This window comes from Arvicola amphibius, chromosome 17, assembly GCF_903992535.2.
Source record: "Arvicola amphibius chromosome 17, mArvAmp1.2, whole genome shotgun sequence".
Taxonomy (NCBI): domain Eukaryota; kingdom Metazoa; phylum Chordata; class Mammalia; order Rodentia; family Cricetidae; genus Arvicola; species Arvicola amphibius.
The window spans coordinates 5545548-5565837 of record NC_052063.2 but is presented as its reverse complement, the minus strand read 5'-3'; the positions used below and the strand labels follow the sequence as shown (position 1 = coordinate 5565837).

The 20290-nt window shown below is 43.1% G+C and overlaps 1 protein-coding gene across 1 annotated transcript in view; it reads left to right on the top strand.

Moving 5' to 3' along the window:
• Window positions 1-207: 207 nt before the first annotated feature.
• Window positions 208-20290, top strand: part of Ano4 (anoctamin 4) — a 150037-nt gene continuing 129954 nt past the window's right edge. The window contains exons 1-4 of the mRNA XM_042054263.1: window positions 208-318; window positions 1980-2115; window positions 10036-10140; window positions 19090-19226. Of these exons, the coding sequence (XP_041910197.1) occupies window positions 208-318; window positions 1980-2115; window positions 10036-10140; window positions 19090-19226 (489 nt within the window). The remainder of the gene's footprint in view (window positions 319-1979; window positions 2116-10035; window positions 10141-19089; window positions 19227-20290) is intronic.

Here is a 20290-nt window from a genome sequence, read left to right as displayed (position 1 = left end):
TTGATACAAGTCTATCATGTGCCTTCATTATCCTCACCTGCTCGTTAGTCTCGAGTGCCCAGCTCTCATACTGTCCAGTCATATCCTTTTTTTATCCCAAATACCTTTTTCTATTTTCACATCTTTTGCCTATTTTAACCTCTAGACTCTGCATATGAGAGAAAACAAAGTGATATTTGTTTCTGAAGTGTTTTCCTAGAGCCAAAGATGGGTACAGTGGTGCATACCTATCATGATTATATTCAGGAAGCAGAGGCAGGAGCATTGTTACAAGGTTCAAGCCTTGTCTACTCAGTGAATTCTGGTCAGGCACAGGTGGTGAGAGACTAACTCAACAACAACAACAAAAAACCAAAAAACAAAATGAAACAAAAATTCAGAACATCTTTCATCAAGAAAACAAAAGACAGACAATGCTGATAAGGGTGTGAGGGAAGGTGGACCCGTCCTCCCTGCTGGTGGAATTAGAAACTGGGATAGCCGTTATGGAAACGGATTCGGCTTTTTCTCAAAACACTAAAAACAGAACTGTCACGTCATCAAGCTCCTAGGCTTCTGTGTAGAAGAACTCGATAGCTTACCACAGGGAAACTGGCTCATCCATGTTATTGTTGCTCTGTTTACAACCGCAAGGAAGTGGAATCCACCTAGATGCCCATCAGTGGGTGAAAGGACACAGAAAATATGGGACATATACACTGTGGAATCGTATTCAGGTACACATAAAAATGAAATCATGGCTCTTGAAGGAAATGGATGCGCGGGAGAATTTTGTATTAAGCCAGGTAGCCCAGGTTATAAAGAAAAACACCACCATGTTCTCTTTCGTACGCGTGCCTTAGCTTTTAATCTTTGCGGTTCATATTGATGTGCGGGTGAGTGGGAACTGGAAAGGAGTCTACGGGAGGACTAAAACAGGAGGCTTCCAGGGAGGGAGTAATAGGGTATATGCCATATAGACATAAAATGGGACCTTTAGTGGTGGACAGGTTTAAGCAGGATTGGGGACAGAGAGAGGAGTGACAGGAGCGGTTGGGGGAGAGTCAGCTGGAACTGTGGGTGAAAATGTTCTAAAGAACCCTGTCACTTTAAAGATGAGGCTCCAGCGGTTCTCTGAAAAGGTCAGGCTTTGACCTTTCTGATTTTTCTCTCTTGTAAAAGTGTTTATAAGTATTTCACTAATTACAAAAAGAAAAAAGCAACAGTGGGGTGTGTGTGTGTGTGTGTGTGTGTGTGTGTAAATACTACTGTATGTGTGTAAATACTGTGTGTAAATAATGTGTGAGTGTGTGTAAATACTGTGTGTAAATAATGTGTGAGTGTGTGTAAATACTGTGTGTAAATAATACTGTGTGTGTAAATTGTGTGTGTGTAAATACTGTGTGTGAGTGTATAAATACTGTGTGGGTAAATAATACGTGTGTGTGTAGAGTGTGTGTGTGTGTGTAAATACTACTGTATGTGTGTAAATAATGTGTGAGTGTGTGTAAATACTGTGTGTAAATAATACTGTGTGTGTAAATTGTGTGTGTGTAAATACTGTGTGTGAGTGTATAAATACTGTGTGGGTAAATAATACGTGTGTGTGTGTGTGTGTGTGTGTGTAAGAAGACTGGGATTGTAGAAAAGGCAGCTATTAGTTTTCACTATTAACCACTTGACTCCTTGAAAGTGTAGTTATCATTTGATGAAATTTAGATTTAGTAAAGACTACCAAGGCAATCCTGAACAAAAAGAATAGGGGGCTAAGTGTCACCACACCTGATTTTAAGCGACACCACAGATCTGTAGTAATAAAGACGGCATGGTACGGGCACAAAAAACAGACACCTAGACCAATGGGGTAGAGTTGAGGACCCACAAGAAGTCCAACAGCTATAGTCACTCGATTGCTGAGAAAGATGCCAAAAATATACATTTTAAAAAAAGGACAGTATCCCTCAACAAATGGTTTTGAGGGAATTGTATCTCACCCTCAGGAATACCAACCAGGTCCTGTTCTCTCACTGTACGTAACACTCAGCTCTAAGTGGCTCAAGGACCTCAGCGTAAGGCCTGGTAACCCTAAAATTGCTAGAAGAAAAAGGAGGGGCACAGTTCAACTTCTAGGCTCGGGTAAAAGCTTTCAGAATGGCTTGGCAGCACAGGAAATAAGACCGACATTGGACAAATGCGGTCTCAAGAATTTCAAAGGCTTCTGTACAACAAAGGAAACTGTTAAGTGGGCGAATAGACAGCCCACAGAATGGAGACAATCTTTGCCAGCTATTCATCTGACAGAAGATTGCAGTCTAGAATACAGAAATAACCGAAAAAATAAAAACCTAAACATTAAGAAAATAAACAACTCAATTAAAACTGGCCATCAGAACTGAAAATTCTCAAAAGAATAAATGCAGATGGTTAGGAAACATTTACAAAGTTTCTAGCATGCTGGGGCATCCGGAAAATACAAATTAAAACTATGTTAAGGTTCTGCCTCAAGCTCCCAGCATTCCTTAGCTGTCAGTAGTTCTTGGTGTAGGGTTGCGATGTTGTGGCTTTCTCCATCCAACCGTTGTCCCTGTTCAGCTTATGTTTAGGCAGAGAGCTGGTGAGACTCGACATTCCTGGGACACTCAACCTCACAGGAAACTCCCTGGCCCTCTGCCATTTACATCTCTCCAGCCCCTCTTCTTCAGTGTTCCCTGAGCCTGAGGTTTGGGAGTCGGATTGTAGATGAGATGCATCTCTTGGGACCACAGCTCTCCATCTGATTGGTTATGGCTTTCGGTAATGGTCCCCTGATACAAAGAGAGGTTTCCCTGATGAGGGAGTGGCTATCTGTTTGTTTGGGGGGGGGGTATTATATTTTATGTATGTGGTTGCTGTGAATAGGATTGTTCTCCTAGTTTCTTTTTCAGTTTGCTTGTCATTGATAAATGGGAAGCTAATTAATATGCAATAATTTTGAATCTTATCAACCAAACGGTCAGCCCTGAAAGCATCTATGAAAGTAACATTTGGTATAGAATGAGAAGGTTGTATTTATATGTTTTGGAATGTGTGTATTTATGTGTGTGTTTATAAAATAATTAATGAATAAAGAGTCCATAAATTTTAAATAAAGCAAGGAGGGTATATGGAAGAGTTTGGAGGGAGGGGAAGAAAGGGCAAATGTCAATTGTAGTCTTAAAAGTAAAAGAAACAACTTCAAAATTGTGTGTGACTGTCATAAAAGCCTATTGCTTGGTAAACGAGAGTGTTTTCAAAGGCTTTCATTTAATCTTTAATAATACAATAATGCTAGCACTAAAATTTATATATTTAGGTGTGCGTGTATGTGCGTGTACATGTGCACGTGTGTGCGCGTGTGTGAGTAGGGGGCAAAAACAATGAGAAACACGCAAACTGAGCAAGTTGTATTTATGTATTTAGGAGTGTGGATGTGTGTGCGTGTGCACATGTGTGTGTGTGTGTGTGTGCGCGCGCGCACGTGTGTGAGTAGGGGCAAAAACAATGAGAAACACGCAAACTGAGCAAGTTGTATTTATGTATTTAGGAGTGTGGATGTGTGTGCGTGTGCACATGTGTGTGTGTGTGCGTGTGCACGTGTGTGTGATACATCATCACTACTTTACCAGTTATCAGCATAAAATTTATAGTCATTATCCAAACTCAGGTGTTAATGTTAGGTCCCAAGTAAAAAAACCGAAAAATCCAAGTGTACAATATAACACTTTTTTTAAAAAGTACCTTTTATACCTTATTGTTTTTAAAAGACAGTTGAACTGAGAAACATTACAAGCAAGCATATGTTTAAAAGACTGTGGTGCCAAATAATAACATTATGCTAAAAAAAGATTCTACCTCACCCAATCAGAGCAGCCATCATCAGGAGCACAAGTACCAACAAGTGCTGTCATGGGTATGTTGAAAAGAAAACACTTCTATTGGTCGGAGGACAAACTAGTATAGACACTTTGAAAACCAGTCTGGAAGTTTCTTACAAACTAGAAATAGAATTGCCATGTGGCCCAGGCTTGGCATATACCCACAAGACATCATGGCCTGCTACAGAGACACTTATATGCCCATGACCGTTGCTCAACTCTTCCCATAGCTAGAAATGGAACAAGGTAGACTGGATTAGAAAAACATCCACGTGCACAATTAGACACTGCTCAGCTGCAGAAATAAGGGACCTTGTGGAATTTCCAGGTGATTTGGTGGAACTGGAAACATTAAATACTGAGTGAGGTAACACAAACCAAGAAAGACAAATGCCGTCTGTCCTTTCTCATATCCAGCTCCCAGATTTCAGGCAGCTACCTTGGGATCCAAGTGGAGACCAGGGAAGTAGATTAGGACTTTTGATTGGGGGAGCAGACAGGACAGGACAGAATTACCTGGAGCGAGTGAGAAGGAAGCACGGAACACGCAACAAACCAGCTTAGGAGTTTTATTAGAGGGGGCGTGCACAGGCCTGGGGAAGTCAGTGTGCAGAGAGAGCAAGGAATTTAAAAGCTGCCTAGTGCATGCTCACAGGGGTTTGACGTGGCTACGTCATATGCAGATGACGGGGGCTCACACATGTGCAAGGGCTTAGTCTGAGTCATCCTCCATGGATGCCACACGTGGGTCACGCGGGGCCCCTTAACATCCCCGGGGGCCATTAGACACTTCTGCCTCAGGGCTTGTGTGCACATGCATGACCCCTAGAGCCCGGAATTATCAGCCTTATTGTGGCTGAAATCGTTACACATGGTAATTTGTGGAGGGCAGTAATGAGGTGGGACACCGGGGAGGGGAGTCTTCAGCGTAGAAGGAGTGGGAATAGGGGGGAAACCAGAGGGAGAATGGGTTATGAAAAGTTAGAACCTACTGTATAACAACTCAACTTTTTTAAAAAAAAAGGTGAAGGGTAATAGAACACATGTAAAATGAAAGGGAGTTGAGAATACTAAGGATTAAAGGGTAAGCAGGGATGGAGGCTGCGGGGTAGGGGAGAGAAGAGGGTGAGAGGTGCATTAGCCAAAATTCAGGATGTATGGAAAAGCCTTATGGAAACATTAATCAATATTGTATCCACCACCACCAAGGCTCAGAGAGCAGGGAGCTGAAGGCGCCGTGAGGACTCCCATGAAATGCTGTCTCCTGGATGCAATATGGCTATCACACATGACCTCATAGCATCTGTGGCTACTGAGCAAAATCAGGCCATCTCCCAAATCCCGGCATATATGGGATAGATGATCTCCAAGCCCAGCCCTTACTGAGGAGTTATTGACACTCGATAGTAGCCGAGGAAGGGAGAATCATTCTTTATTAAGGATGTGGCCACGGGAACGTTTCCCATAGTGCAGTGAGTGACACCACACCCATACACATACTGACCATTAGTGTGCTAACAAATAAATAAATACATAAAAAACAAATCAGATGTGCAGTTCAGAGAGGGGTGTGTTGAAGTGTATCTACAGAATTTGAGTAGAGAATTAGTGGTGTAGATATGAACATACTATATGAAAATATACAGAAATTCACACACACATATATATATATGAATATCTCAAAAATAAAGAAAAAGGATATTTTTTCAAAGTGATAACAAATGCTTTCTTATATGTCCTTCATAGCTATCTATATATAAGCCTATCAAGATACCTTCTTTTCCTCCTTTTTTTTTTAAGTAGCTGTCTTCCTTATAGCATTTTCTTACATCTTGTGGATTAGGTAGGAATAGGAAAATCGGAGCATTTTGTAACCTGTGACCATTACTGCCGCTACTGAGGTAAAACCACAGTTAAAAGAGGTCAGCTGAGCAATGGCTGTAGTCGATGGCTTGTTGTGGGTATTGCAGCCTATAAAGGACGGGCCCAGTGTGATCTGGGGCTGCAGTGAATTGCAGCTCCACAGGGGTGCTAACCACGATGGAGCAAATCTGTATAAAGAAGAGTAGCATTCTCCATATACGCTGAATTCTTCATTCTGTGCTGTGGGCCTTAATTTTATGGCAAATGTACATTAGAGAAAAAGAATAAATAGCCTCATGGGCTCAATAGAAGGAAACCAAAGAACAAATCCGAAATATAGAATGTGATGGGGCCTTGACAGTAGAGAGGGGATGCCTGTCTTCAGACAGCTGTGAGATGGGCCCCCTGAACCACTGGCTCTTCACGGAGAAAGACATGCTTGAAGTTCCGTTTTTTTGATCTCCTTGTATATAAGCATCTCGCTAAAACCCAAGCTAGATCCAAATCTGAAGTTAACTTTATTTTTGCCACGTTGTTTACACAGACGAAGACCTTTCATTAAATGTGAATGCCATTGCAAAGTTGCTCTTGTTGGCTCTGGGTTCAACCCTATCCAGGCAGAAGGGCCATGATGGAGAGTTGAGGTCTAACCTTGTCTATCCATCAAGCATGTGAAGAGTCAATCCCACATTTGGAGATCTTTCAGACTTCATAGGCTTTTAGTCTGTTAAAATAGCTCAGGGTTTTTGGTTTTTTTGGGTTTTTTTTTTCATCTTTGAGGAATATTCTTAGTTTCTCTCTTTAACTACTTTAGTCTCCGTAGTTTTGTATTTGGTTTCATGTTTATTATAATTTTTAAAAAATGTTTCACTTGAGGAGCTTGGGAAATGGCAGTTGAGGGTGTTGACATAGGTCTAGGTTACATTCCTGAGCTCACATGCTGCCAGCTTGCATCTGTCTGTAACTCCTGTCTCTTGTGCCCACGGACCGAATTCTCTCTTCTGGTCTTGTTGAACACCAGACATGCACATCATTCACAGAGATGCAAGCAAAAAAAAAAAAAAAACCCACTCATACATATAAAATCAAAAAATGATTTGGAAGATATTTGATTTGAATCTGTTATTCCCGTCTTGCCTCATAGACACTTCCGTGTTCTATTATTTTGATCTCAAGCTGAAGGTGCTAGCGACTATGATGAGGGCCTCAGATTTTGAACTTTGTGTAATAATCAATAAGTAAATAAATAAATAAACAAAGTAAACCTATTGCATTTTACATATTAAAGCCATTGGCCATCAGCCAGGCAATGTGTGCTGAATCTGGAGATTTTCAATTTCAAAAATTCATTGGAAAGCATCCTGGTGTTCTGGTCTCTCTCTCTCTCTCTCTCTCTCTCTCTCTCTCTCTCTCTCTGAAGTCTGTCATTTGAGGCTGGCATGAGTGGCGTGCTGACAAAGGTTCTGCTGTATCATTTTATACTGTCTGTGTGTGTTCTAGAGTAGAGGAGGAAAGGCACCTCATGTCTTAAGGGTTCCAGGCCTGATTTTAAGTTACATCATGAATGTTACCTCCTGCAACTTAGAGCCACTTTGTTAATCTGTTTTTTAAAAAATTGCAATAATTTAGAGCCTCTTTTCAGTTGAATAACACCTATAATTTAGCATTTATAGTTTATGCTTTGAGTCTGAATTTTAAAGTTGAAATAGTCATCACCTTTCATTGGACCGGTCCAAAAAATGTAAATGTCTAAGTATGTTGTATGTTTGCTGTGAGAAACTTTTTCTAGTTATCTTCGGTACTCCTTGGCATATTCTGTTCCTGCCCTTCTTCTCAATCATATTAATATGTACTCTTCTTTATTATCCTTGGCATATTTTATCTATACCTGCATTCTTGGTGGTCTCCCTGGCAAATGGGCGGTACTCAATTATTATTTTACTGTCTCCAGCGGGAGGTGTTTGTTCATAGATAGAACAAAGTAGAGACTGAAGAGCGTGAGAACTCTTCTGACCATCTGAACTAGCTGACCATGGAAGGAAAGGATTAATAGGTTGTTTTTATTGTGGAATAGCAGGGAGAGTGTTTATTTGTCCTGAGGAGAAGCTCTCCCACGGGTAACTTGAGATTTTGCCGTTAATCAGTTGCGTGCATGGATCTGAAAAGTTTATTGCAGTGTCTGTTGTATTAAACAGCATTCCATGACAGTTACAGGGTGCTCACTCGGGTCCCTGTTAGTCCATATGTAGAAATGCTTTGTGTAGATAACCGTGTATCCCTACTTAATTACTATGGGTGGTAACAGAAATAGCCTCCTTTACTAACTATTGATTGTGACAGATTGTGGACAGCTACGAGATTTTCCATATTAGTTTCTTCAATCCTCGCGCTACATTATGAGGCTGTATTCATCAACCCTCATTTTCAGACAGGGAGACTGAGACCTGGGAAGGTTTAGTGTGACCGAGTCAGAACTTCAATGCTGGCATGTAGCTTTGCTTTTGCTCCACTGTGTCTCACAATCATGTCACAGCCCCATTCATTCATCCAACTGACACTTGCTGAGGACGGGCCCTGCAAGAGGAACTGTACTGAGAGCTGGGGCCCCAGCATGCAAAGACACCCCCCTCCTAAGGCTCACCTTCGGCTGGGTTAAGGAACTCCTGAACATTCTATGACTTCTTATCATAGACTTTTTGTAATGTAACTGAAATTTTATGTGAGACTAAATATATATAATATGTCTGTCTGTCTGTCTGTCTATCTATCTATAGATATAAAGATATTATTTTGGGGCTGGAGAGATGGCTCCGAGGTTAAGAGCACTGGTTGCTCTTTCAAAGGTTCTGAGTTCAATTCCCAACAACCACATTGTGACTCAACAACCATCTATAATGAGATTTGGTGTCCTTTTCTGGCATGTAGGCAGATATGCCAGAACAATGTATACATACATACATACATACATACATACATACATCTTTTAAAAATTGTTTCTTTAGAACACATGCTCACACACTGCATGCTGTTATGGCGTGCTCGTTTTATTCATCGTGTTGACTGTGTGTTTTAGACTTCGTAGATTCTGAAAATTCAAAAGGTTCTTAGTAAAAAGTGTTGTTTGGTTGTGAGCCTCGCCTTTAATGGCTAAACAGACTCTTCTCCCTGGTCTCCATTGGGTCCCTCCCCTCAGAGCTCTGGGAACTCCACAGAAGAGTGGGAGGAGGAATTGTGGGAGCCAGAGCGGGAGAGCTTGACCTGCAAGAATCAACTAAGCAGGGATCCTAGGGGCTCAGGGAGACTGAAGCGGCAATCACGGAGCCTACATGAGTCTGTGCTATGCCCTCTGTGTATATGTTATGGTTGTTGGCTTGGTGTTTTCATGGGACTCCTAGCAGTGGGAGCAGGGGCATCTCTGCCTCTTTCGCCTGCTCTTGGGACTCCTGCTGGCTTCCCTTGCCCAGCCTTGCTCTGAGTGTCTAGTCTTTTTGTGTCTTGTGCCATGTTCAGTTGATGTCACGGGAGTCCTGCTCTGTTCTGGGAGGAGTTGGGTGGGGGAAGTGGATCTAGGGGAGAGGGGATGGGGGTCAGGGGAGGAGTGGATGGAGGGAACGTTTTGGTCAGGATGTATTGTATGAGAGAAGAAAATTTTTTTTTTAAAAAAAAAGGTGTCGTTAATGATAAAACTACTTTTTGGTGCCCTTTTTTTCTTTGGCCTAAGTGGATGTATGGGGCAACAGAGAAAAGCCTTCTGTCTGTAGAACACACTCAGATGGTCGCACAAACCTCTTGCAAGAGGCGTGATTATTCTGTAACATGGACTGAAGGATCCTGCTACAGTTCTAATAAACGCGGCAGCCGAGAGCGCTCATTGTGGGCAGGAGAATATTGATGCCCTGTTTTTCTGAAGAACAAATCCTTCCACAAGGATGAATTAGTATCATTTTGAAAAGAGGGACATCATGCTACATTTTATCTACATAGAGAAAATGAGAATAATCATAAGTTTCCATGATTGGAAGCTAAGGTTTTGTTTTAGCTAGGAAAAATGCCAGTAAACACGATTAAGCATGTGGCATTATTGAAGGCAGTTGTTTGATTTTCCACCGGAAATATTTTTGTCACATAGAGAGGGATGAGGTGTGTACCTTTGTCTTTTTTTCTCTGGAGTCACTTGTCTAAGAGGAGGGATCACTAGCAAGCTGTTCACTCAAGACGTTGATGTCGCTTCTCCTCGGGGACCCTTAATGCTGGGCCCTCCTATATCAACACAAACTCCATGGTTCTTTCATTTCCCTAGAAGGTGGAGTCGGTTTACAAGGCCACCAGCTGGATATGCAAATCCTGCCCGACGGCCCAAAGAGTGAAGTGGACTTTTCAGAGATTCTTAATGCAATACAAGAAAGTAAGTTTCACTCGAATATTAAATTCACGAGAGGAAAAAGTCTTGTAATTCTGGGCAAGGGTAAAAGAACTAGCCGCTTAGATGTTTCAAAAGTCAAAAGAATAACCAACCCATGTTGTAAAAGGGATGCTGTATACGATAGTCTTGAGGCAAGAAAAGACACTGTAACTGTAGTTAATTTGTAAAGCTGAACCACAAGATATTGGGGTCTTTGGGGAATTCTATATGTTTACAATATTATGGTAGTTTAAAAATATTAAAAATATTTAGGTTCAGGACATTTATAACCAAAGAAAAATCATTTTTAACAAATACAAATATTGTTCCTCAGCACAAATGCAAGAAGTAAGAACTACGTATTGTCCCACTAAGCCAAAATCAGAACCACACTGTCTAAAGCAAATCTGTGGAGTCATCAATGAAGGGCTGTGTCCAGGCATGAGCCCCTCCTTTCTGTTCATACCGACTATCAGCGAGAGGCATCTTCTTACACTGTCGCTGGTTTCCTGTCTCCCGGAGTCCTGTTTTGATCCACACAGTTGCTCAATTATAGATCGAGCCCCGAGCAGGCGGTTCTCACCTGTCTCACTAACGGCGAATTCTCGGCGATGACGTCAGTTGTCATCACACGACGCCGAGCTTGAAGAGTTTCTATCTGATGAGCATTTCAGGAAAAACAAATGAGTTTTTTTTTCCTACTTTTAAATTGCATGCTCATACCAGTTTCTCTCTGGGTATGTGGCTCTCGGGATTGGACCCCAGAACGCAGGCAATGCTGTACTTCTGACCTCAACGAGAAGAATTTCTTACAAATACTTCTCATCGTTTCTATAGTTCTTCCTCCACCATTGTACTGTTTTCTTGATTTTATAAATTAATGAATGGTTTGGTGGGGTTTTTTTGTGTTGGTTTTTGTTTGTTTGTTGGCGGGATAACTGAAGATGGGAAAATTAGAAGATTCCAGACAGCTGTTGGAGGCCAGATTTGAATGGAGACTGCTGTAGTCTTCATTTATCCCTTCCATGAGTGAGTTCTGTTCTGAATTTAAACTCACTCAGAAGAAGATGAGGCTCTATTTGAAAGAAATGGTTTTAATTAAGAATACCAGTTTTTGTTCTGGACGGTAAATACTTCACATTGGCTAGTGAACACAAAAGAAAAACATTCCCCGGGAGGATGAAAAAATCAAATTATAATAGACAGGGGACAGAAAATGACTTTTCATGGAGAGTTATACAATTATGTAATCACTTCGTTTGCTGTGGAGGATGACAAATTGTACAGCTCTCAAAGAATGGAACATAATATGTCGCCCCTGACAAAATTTGGTTCCATATCAATGCTGAAGATGAATTTAATCAATGTGTTTTTAAGACTGAATTAACCTGCAACAAAATTAAGTAATAGTTTCTGAGGAAGTTTTTCTTTTTTTTTTTTTTTTACAGTAATCAGTCATGAGTAGACTTCAGTTAAAAGTGTTTTTGTCTTTTGCTGCTGTCTGCTAGTTTAAAATGATTATATCGTTACGAATTTCTCATGAATCGAGGAATACAAGTTTGTGGGTATTTTATTTATAAAGGTCTAGATAGGATCATGTTGCAGTGCTGGAGAGATGGCTCGGCAGTTAAGAGTATTTGGTACTGTTACAAAGGGCCTGAGTGTGGTTCCCAGCACCTGTAGGGTAGCTCAAAGCTGTCCATGGCTCCAGGTCCAGGAGGTCCATGCCCTCTTCCTGAGATGGCTGGTCCCTGCCTCTTCCTGAGATGACTGGTCCCTGCCTCTTCCTGAGATGGCTGGTCCCTGACTCTTCCTGAGATGGCTGGTCCACGCCCTCTTCCTTAGATGGCTGGTCCCTGCCTCTTCCTGAGATGGCTGGTCCATGCCTCTTCCTGAGATGGCTGGTCCACGCCCTCTTCCTGAGATGGCTGGTCCCTGCCTCTTCCTGAGATGGCTGGTCCATGCCTCTTCCTGAGATGGCTGGTCCCTGCCTCTTCCTGAGATGGCTGGTCCACGCCCTCTTCCTGAGATGGCTGGTCCCTGCCTCTTCCTGAGATGGCTGGTCCCTGCCTCTTCCTGAGATGGCTGGTCCCTGCCTCTTCCTGAGATGGCTGGTCCACGCCTCTTCCTGAGATGGCTGGTCCACGGCCTCTTCCTGAGATGACTGGTCCCTGCCTCTTCCTGAGATGGCTGGTCCACACCCTCTTCCTGAGATGGCTGGTCCACGCCCTCTTCTTGAGATGACTGGTCCACACCCTCTTCTTGAGATGACTGGTCCACACCCTCTTCCTGAGATGGCTGGAAGATCCCTTGAATTCCTATGTCAGCAGATTTTCCTGTCACCTAATGTTACTGTTTCTCTCTGAGAGCAGGAGCTTTCAAGGGCTTAATATTTACCAAGAAAAACCAGAGAGCAAAGATTAACTTCCTGATGATATCTCTCTCTCTCTCAGTCTTCTATAGATATGGCATAGCTTCTGCTGCAGTGGAGGAGGCAATTTCATTGAACTGTGGCCTTCTTGCCTTTCTGTGCCCCCTCCTTAGTGCAGAAGGTTCTTAATCTCTAATCCTAAAAGGCTGATGTTTTCAAATGACATCACTAAGATAATTGGAAGAAGGAAAAATAACGAGGCCAGCCTGGTCTACAGAGCAAGTGCCAGGACAGGCTCCAAAGCTACACAGAGAGAAACCTTGTCTCAAAAAACAAAACAAAACAAAACAACAACAACAACAACAACAACAACAACAATAATAATAATGTTCCAAGCATAGAGAGGGGTGGTTAGCACAAAAGTCCCACCCACAACTGAAGAGCTGTTGGCAATTGTTAGCATCTGGGAAAGGAAGAGTCAGTTTCCCTAAGACTATAGCCTCTGGTTGACTGTGCTCCAATGGAAGGCACACAGCCAAAGATATATGGGCAATGCAAATTGAATTTAATGGATTAAAAACAATAAAAGAGAATACAAACTAAGTGGCTTGGGAAAGAGGGTAGATCTTGGAGGAACTGGTGTGTGAATATATCAAACACATACAGAATTCTCAAAAAACTAATACATATGTGTATAACTATAGAGATACTGACAATTAGCTGATTGCTTTTAATTTTGAGATTAATATTGAGCATCTCCTACTTGCTAACTCCTATGTCAGTCTCCCTCATGACAGAAAACACAGACATGAAAGTAGATTTATTGCAATCTGGTGTTAAAATTGAGACATAAACCCTCTTTTTTCTTTTTTATATACCGAATTGCTTCTAGAAGTGTCCCTTTTTATGCTTCCTAGTGTTGCTCTGAGGTCGGTGTACAGTGCTTTCAGAATTCAGTGTTTCGGATGTAATAATCTGCAATTTATGACAGAAATAGCATAATGCACTGGCACTCCGCAGCGCAAATCTAGGCAGCGGGATTATATGGCCGAGGCCTCGCAGTCCTCCTCTATGACCTATGATTTCACCTTGTTCTGTCTCCAACGCAAAGTACTCCACTTAGAGTATTCTCGTACCGCGGTGACAACGTGAGGTTATCCTGCTGCATTTGGAAAATTAAAGCGCCATGAATCAAGTTCTTTAATTTTTTTAACCACCACCCCTCTCTTCCTCTTAGACTGTTTCTCAAAGACGTTTACTGTTCTCTTCTTTTTAAATATTGCTTTTATAACATTGTCTCCCAATGTCGTCCTCTTGCCTGGGAGTGTGAGTAAAGACTCTCTGCTCACACCTCATCTCCCACCTAACACTAAATGCCAGCTCAACAAACACGTGGCTCATAACTCATAATTAGTTAATCTGATTATTATCGTTGCAGTACATTTGTGATCTCTTTGCCTTAGGTAATTAATAATCACTAACACTGAACACCCCAGATGATCTTCCCTAGAGAAGCAGTTGAAGTAATTGTAGATGTTTGGTGAGTGGGATCATTAGCGTTCTCACCACATAACAGCCTCAGTCTGCCTGGTGAAAGGATCCAGGTATCCCCGGCCCTCTGCTTGCTCGTCTCTGTCCCTGTCCTGGCTTGGAACAGAAAGAAGCAGTTGTTTAACTTCCTTTTTGTGCTGAGTGGGATGTTTGACGCAAACCCCATATCTGATGGTTGGTCTCCCAGGCAATTTGAAGCCCTTGACTCTTGCTTAGTTATTGTATGTGATTCTCTGATGTTCTGTTTCTACGCCCGCCCCTTTTAGAGCTGCGTTCCTAATTTCTGACAGAGAGAATCTTCTTAGAGTCTCCCTTGCTCCCCAAGCAGACTGAGTCCTCCTGCCCTCCCTCTCCTTGCTATCCAGGTCTGTTCCCAAACTCTCACTCAGTTTGACTCTGCCACAGTTCCCTGACTGGATCCCCGTGCAATCGTTGCCCTCCCCATCCCTCTTAGTATTTTTAATTGATTCCCCAGAGCATTTTGGCTCTCTTCCTCACTTAATGAGCCTAATCACAGAACTCTACTGTGTAGATAATTGTCAAATATTTTTCTGTTCGAAAAAAAAAAAAAAACTTTTAAGGGAGGTGACAAAATCCATTATCAAGGGATCTTATATGAACACATGGCTTCTCTGTAAGGTTCAGGCCATCCCACTCAGGATTGGCAGTGAGCTCTTTAAGGCAAGGATCCATGACCACAAGGTCCAATGACTCAGTCCCAGTCCCTAGCCTAATAGTGTCTAACATAGTAGGTACTTAAAATACTTATTGAGCAATTAGTTTTTTTTTAAAAAAATGGTTAACTTTGTAACCTAAGGGTTAATTTTCTCCTTAAAGAGATAATGTAAGTTTGTATCTAAGAATCTTGTACTTCGTTCCTAAAACCTGCCCAGTAGTTAAAGATGAAGACTTCATAGGCAGTGCTGATATGCGCAAAGGTCCCGCCCCCTTTTTATTTGGAGGGCGTATCTGGCCACAGCGTTCTGCCGATTACATGCTTAGCTGCACATGCTATGATAAGGATTTTAATGTCTGCTAAAGCTATGGAGTGTTTGACAGGTAATAAGGATGACTAAATTAAACATTCCATATTTTCTCAAAAAAAATGGATTTCTATGGCATACTGACTTCACTGAGCTCCCCACTGGTGCAGGTCCGTGGTGACTTCCACTCAGGGAAGGTAAGGGCTTTCCCTCCATTCCTCATTAGCTGTTTCCATTGGAGTTAGCATTAGGAGTCTTAATACCGAGCAGGGCTTCTCAGCTGTTCATGGGACATTCACTCCAAGATCTGGAACCGCACAAGAGTGTCAACTCCTTTGCTGTATATTCTCTCCTGAGTGAACGACAGGCAGGTGTATATTCTCTCCTGAGCGAATGACAGGCAGGTGGCACACACCACTGAGCCTGAGTGCATTTCCAGAGAGGGTTAGCTGAGAAGAAAAGACGCACCCTGAATGCGGATGTCACCGTCCGCTGTTAGTGGCTCTGACAGAGCAAGAGGGGAAGCCGAGCTGCAGTCCCTCACCGCCTCCTGTCTGCCTCTGCAGTGCCGTCAGACACAAACCTCACACCAAGACTGAAGCCGTGGTCCCGTGCTCCTCTCCCCATGAACAGGGCTCGAAAACAGGTCTTCCTCCCTCCGATTTGATTTTTGCCAGATAGTTGATGGTAACAATGAGCAACTAATTAATGTGCTGTCCCAACTGGTTCCTCAAAGCAACCTGTCCATTTGGGTAATGCCCAGGCTAACATTTTGTACTGACAAAATGATGGTTGCAGTTGGCGACCTACGTCTCTTGTCTCTGTGGGTCACTCTCCTAACAGCATGCCCGTTATCCCTTTGAGTCCCTCTGGCCACTACATCAGGACCCAGCATCTGAAATCGCCCCAGGCGTCTGTCCTATTGTCAAGAGGCGAAGCTCTTAGCATCTTTTTGGCATCCTGATGCCCTTAGCAACTGCTCCGTTTTAGCTGTTCCTTCCCATGTACTGTTTGTGCTTTTTCAGCCAAACTCTATTTTCCAAATATTTCTGCTCTTCCACGTTGTTCCCAGTTCTCACGGCTAATCTGGCTAAAATCAGCCGGGGACACCCAAACCACTTTAGTAACACTTGGCTGATAAACTTGCCATTCACCTTCAAGCTCAGCCTCTCAGAGAGTCTCGGGGTTGTGGACCCAATTCCTGCCAACTCCTCAAGCAGAAACCATGGTGGTCTTCACCGCAGTTCCCATAGAGTCTTCATAGCTCATTGAAGACTCATCCTCATGGCTCCTGCTCTTACTTAGCCTTCTGGTCTTTTGGATCCTCGCCAGAATCTCCTGCTAAACTCTGCTTACAGGGTTCCTTGCTCTTCTTAGCCTTCTATACAATCCTCCTGCAAGCCAGTTCCCGAAAGCTTGTCCGCAGAGTTAGATGCTGTTCCAGCAACAACCTCACTTCTCAGTGTTCCCTTTCCACGATTCATTTCTGTGATAGCATTCTATGGTTGCAACGAATACCCAAGACAATCAACTTACCAACAGAAAAGGCTGGTTTTGGCTCTCAGTTTCAGAGACTTCGCTCTGTGGTTGACGGGCCCTATTGCTTTTGGTCCTGTGCTAAGGCCATACGTCCTGGCAGGTAGTGAGTGAAAGCAAGACCTCTAGACTCTTGCCTAGACTATTAAAAGGAGAGAAAAGGCTCCCAGTGACTAAAAGACTCCCTGCCAGATCAAGCATGTTGTAACTTCTTAACAGTGCTAGCTTTGAGATGCTGTTAAAAGTCTGGGCCTTTCATATCCAAAGAATGCTAAGAAGCCTAAGAGATTTCTGCCCCTGTGGTACTAGGGAGCAAACAGAGGCACAAGCTCACATCAATAAGTAAGTGTTTGTAATAGGTAGCAGGCCTTTGACTTTGGTAAGATGACATTTTGTCCTACGGCTCAAGCCTAATCAATAACTACCTGCAATTTTGTCACGGTCTACTTGAAACTGTGAAGTCCTGGTTTAGCCATAGAAACCATGAGTGGAGTCCTAGGCTCGATGGTGTTAGAGGGAAGGGAGTCCAATGTCACTAGACCACAGTCCATGCCACCTAACAGTCCCCACCGTGTCGTTTTACAGATGTGCATTGAGGGCTGACTCTGTGCCGGGTTCTCTGTAGATCTGTCAAAACTGGCCAAGTCCCTGCCCCGTGGGACTTGCATTCTGATAAGGAAAAGCACTCATACATACGTAAACATGAATAAAGAGGGTAATTACAGACGTATTCAGTGCTGGGAAAGAGGTAAGAAGAGAATGACCGTGGAAGGGGGAGCGTCTCTGCCCAGGGTGGTCGGACCATCTCTCTGAAACACTGCACATATTGTGTCTTCAGAAAAACAGACCCTTAGCTCCTCTCTTTGAGCCTGGCTGTGTGGAAAGACCAGGAGGTTTTCTTCTTGTAGTCTTCATAGTCTGAGAACCAATGGTGACTATAGTCATCAGCCCTGGTATGCTGAATTGCCACTCGCTTGGTATCTTCCAACGACACATTTGATATCTGATTCTCTAGAGGTCAGAACCTGAAATCCAGGTGTTGGTACCTATGTTCCTGCTGGAGGCTCCATGGGACAGTCTGCTTGGTTGGCATTGCTGTCTTCTAGAGGCCACCTACTCGCTGTGGTCCATGGCTCTGGCCTCTCTTCAAAGCCAGCAGCAAAGCGTTTCCACTCCTCCCTCTGACTTTTGAGTGTCTTGTGATTTCCCGGAGCCTACCATGTAATCCAGAAGTATTCCCCCATCTATGACCTTTAATGGAAACACATCTGGAAGCCTTTATGGATGTAAAGTTGCATATGTAGAGGTTCTAGAAATGTGGTCACCCTTGTAGGAAGATAACGGTCAAGCCTATCTCAGCAAGTCATGAGTCTTAGCTTCATTCCTGTTTCCATCCATTTTGCTTTACAAGCAGAAGACAGAAAAGGACAAAGAATTGCATAAAGTCACGTGCTTGGCTATAGCTTTAGAATTTAGACACCCAGCCATGTATATTTTCTCTCTCTTCAGTGCCTCATTCTGTCCTTTCTTTTTAAACTATGCGCTGTTTGCATTTCTTTGATCTGTATCCTTTTTTTTTTCCACAAAAGCAAAGAGCCACATCCCTTTCAGTCCTCAGAATATGCCTGCCACACAGCTGTACTCTGGACACAACATGCAAATGTATCTAAAACATTTATGAATGAAAGGATGGACACTCAAGTCCCATTTACCAGAAATCATTTTTTTTTTTTTTGCGGCAGCAGTTATAGACCCTTGGGCACTTTAAAGGTCTCAAAATAAAAACTAACTATAACATTGAGCCATATTTTAAGGTGTTAAAGAGAACCCCATGCCTGGATGTCCACTCTTTTGGTGTGCTGCCAGGTGCATTGGAACTTTTAGTTGCTCCTGAGAACCCTGATGTACGTACAGCTCTTTGTATATTGTTGTGTTGTGAGCATAGTCTATAAGGGGATCCTCTGAATGGCTCATTCCTTTCAGTTCATCATTAGAGGAAGAAGGAAGGCAGGAAACCTAACTGTATGCACCCCTTCTGAATTTATTAGACAGAATATAAAGGAAGAAATAAAGAAATGCCACTAAGTCACGCCAGTGGCACTTTTATGGGTTGCCTTGTCAAGCTACACAGCTCTTAAGTAAGAAAATACAGCATTAAAAAGCACAGCTCACCTTCTAACCTACAAAATGAATTCTTAGTTGTTTTTAATGGAAATACCTTTCTCTAAACAGCATTTATAGGCAATCTGAATAAATCACCTTTTGTTTTTCTGGAAGGCAAGTTATGTTCATGACACGGAGGTGTTTGCCTACTTTGTCTTGACTAATGTCACCTGTTTAGTCAAACAGGCTTTATGTCTGACGTCTTCACTCTTAGGGAGTGATGCACCTGTCACTCAAGGTGTCATAGAAACCGCGCGCATAGGAAGCCGAAGGGAGACCCCTCCTCTCACTCTGTTGACGGCCAGCCCCGCTTCTTAGCCCACTTTAACGTCTGTGCTTTGCTCCTAGTGGCCAAGGATGTCAACATTCTTTTTGACGAATTAGAGGCTGTCAACAGCCCTTGCAAAGATGACGATTCTCTCCTTCACCCTGGGAACCTGACCAGTACTTCGGAAGACGCGAGCAGACTTGAAGCAGGGGGAGAGGTAAGGGTTTGCATGACTTTCCTCAAAGAGTGGGAGCTTCAGGTGGGAGCCGGTGAGGCAATCCAGCAGGCCAGTCTGAGGCGAATCCCACCATGCTGCAGGCTCCCGGGAAGCTTGTTTCTCACATGTCTGCGCTGCTCCATAGCTCTCGTACGTCTCAAGGATCTGAAATGGAATGTACTCAAAGCTGAAAATTGATCGTGTACTTGGGTTCTCACATCTAGTGAGGTTTAATGGATACAGAGAAGATTTTTCCCGACTGCCCATCATTCTGTGGTGCAGTCTAAGGGTTCCTAACTCATGGAAAGGACCTTGGCAAGGATGAACTTGCTAGTACAAACCCCTGAGCCTACAGACCAGCAACGGAGAACACAGCAGCTTTTCGGGACATTGTTATCTGAGGCCTCTCTGAGCTTCCACCTGCCTCCTCTGCAAATGGGAGAACCTCTCTGTGGTCATCAGTCGATCCTCTAGGGGAGAAAACATGGTTTTGTGGGATGTGCACTGTGACTCAGGCCGTATCTCAATGAGGCTTAAGATTTCTTTTACTATGTGCTGTACAGAAGTGACAGAACACAGAGGGAAGGTCAGCCACCGCCCCTGCCTTCTCCTTCACTTTCCCAGCCAGTTACCCATTGAAAGGATGACACCTCTGAGCAGGGGGAGTAGTAACATCTATCAAGCAAGCTCTTGCTTCACAGACCTCTTCCAGAAATATCAGTCTCTCTCTTTACCCCGCTTTTCTTTAAGAAAAATAATCAACTGTTGTCATCGCTACACACTTTGGGTGCTGTATAGCAGCTTCAAAGGATATTGAAAGGAACCCCCAAAATCAGTGAATTTATTTCCCCTCCAGAGAAGTAGCAATTTCAGAAAGGTCAGGTCTCTGCCGAAAGTAGAACAGCTCAGTCAGAGCCAGGCTTCCTCCTGGCACCTTTGAGGAAAGCCCTGTCTTGTTTCTCATCTTGTTGTTGTGTTGATTGTAACATTCAGAATTGAGCCCAGAACCTCGTGGTCCTAAGCAGCACTCTATGACTGAACTGTGTCCCCAGCTTAAAACCCTG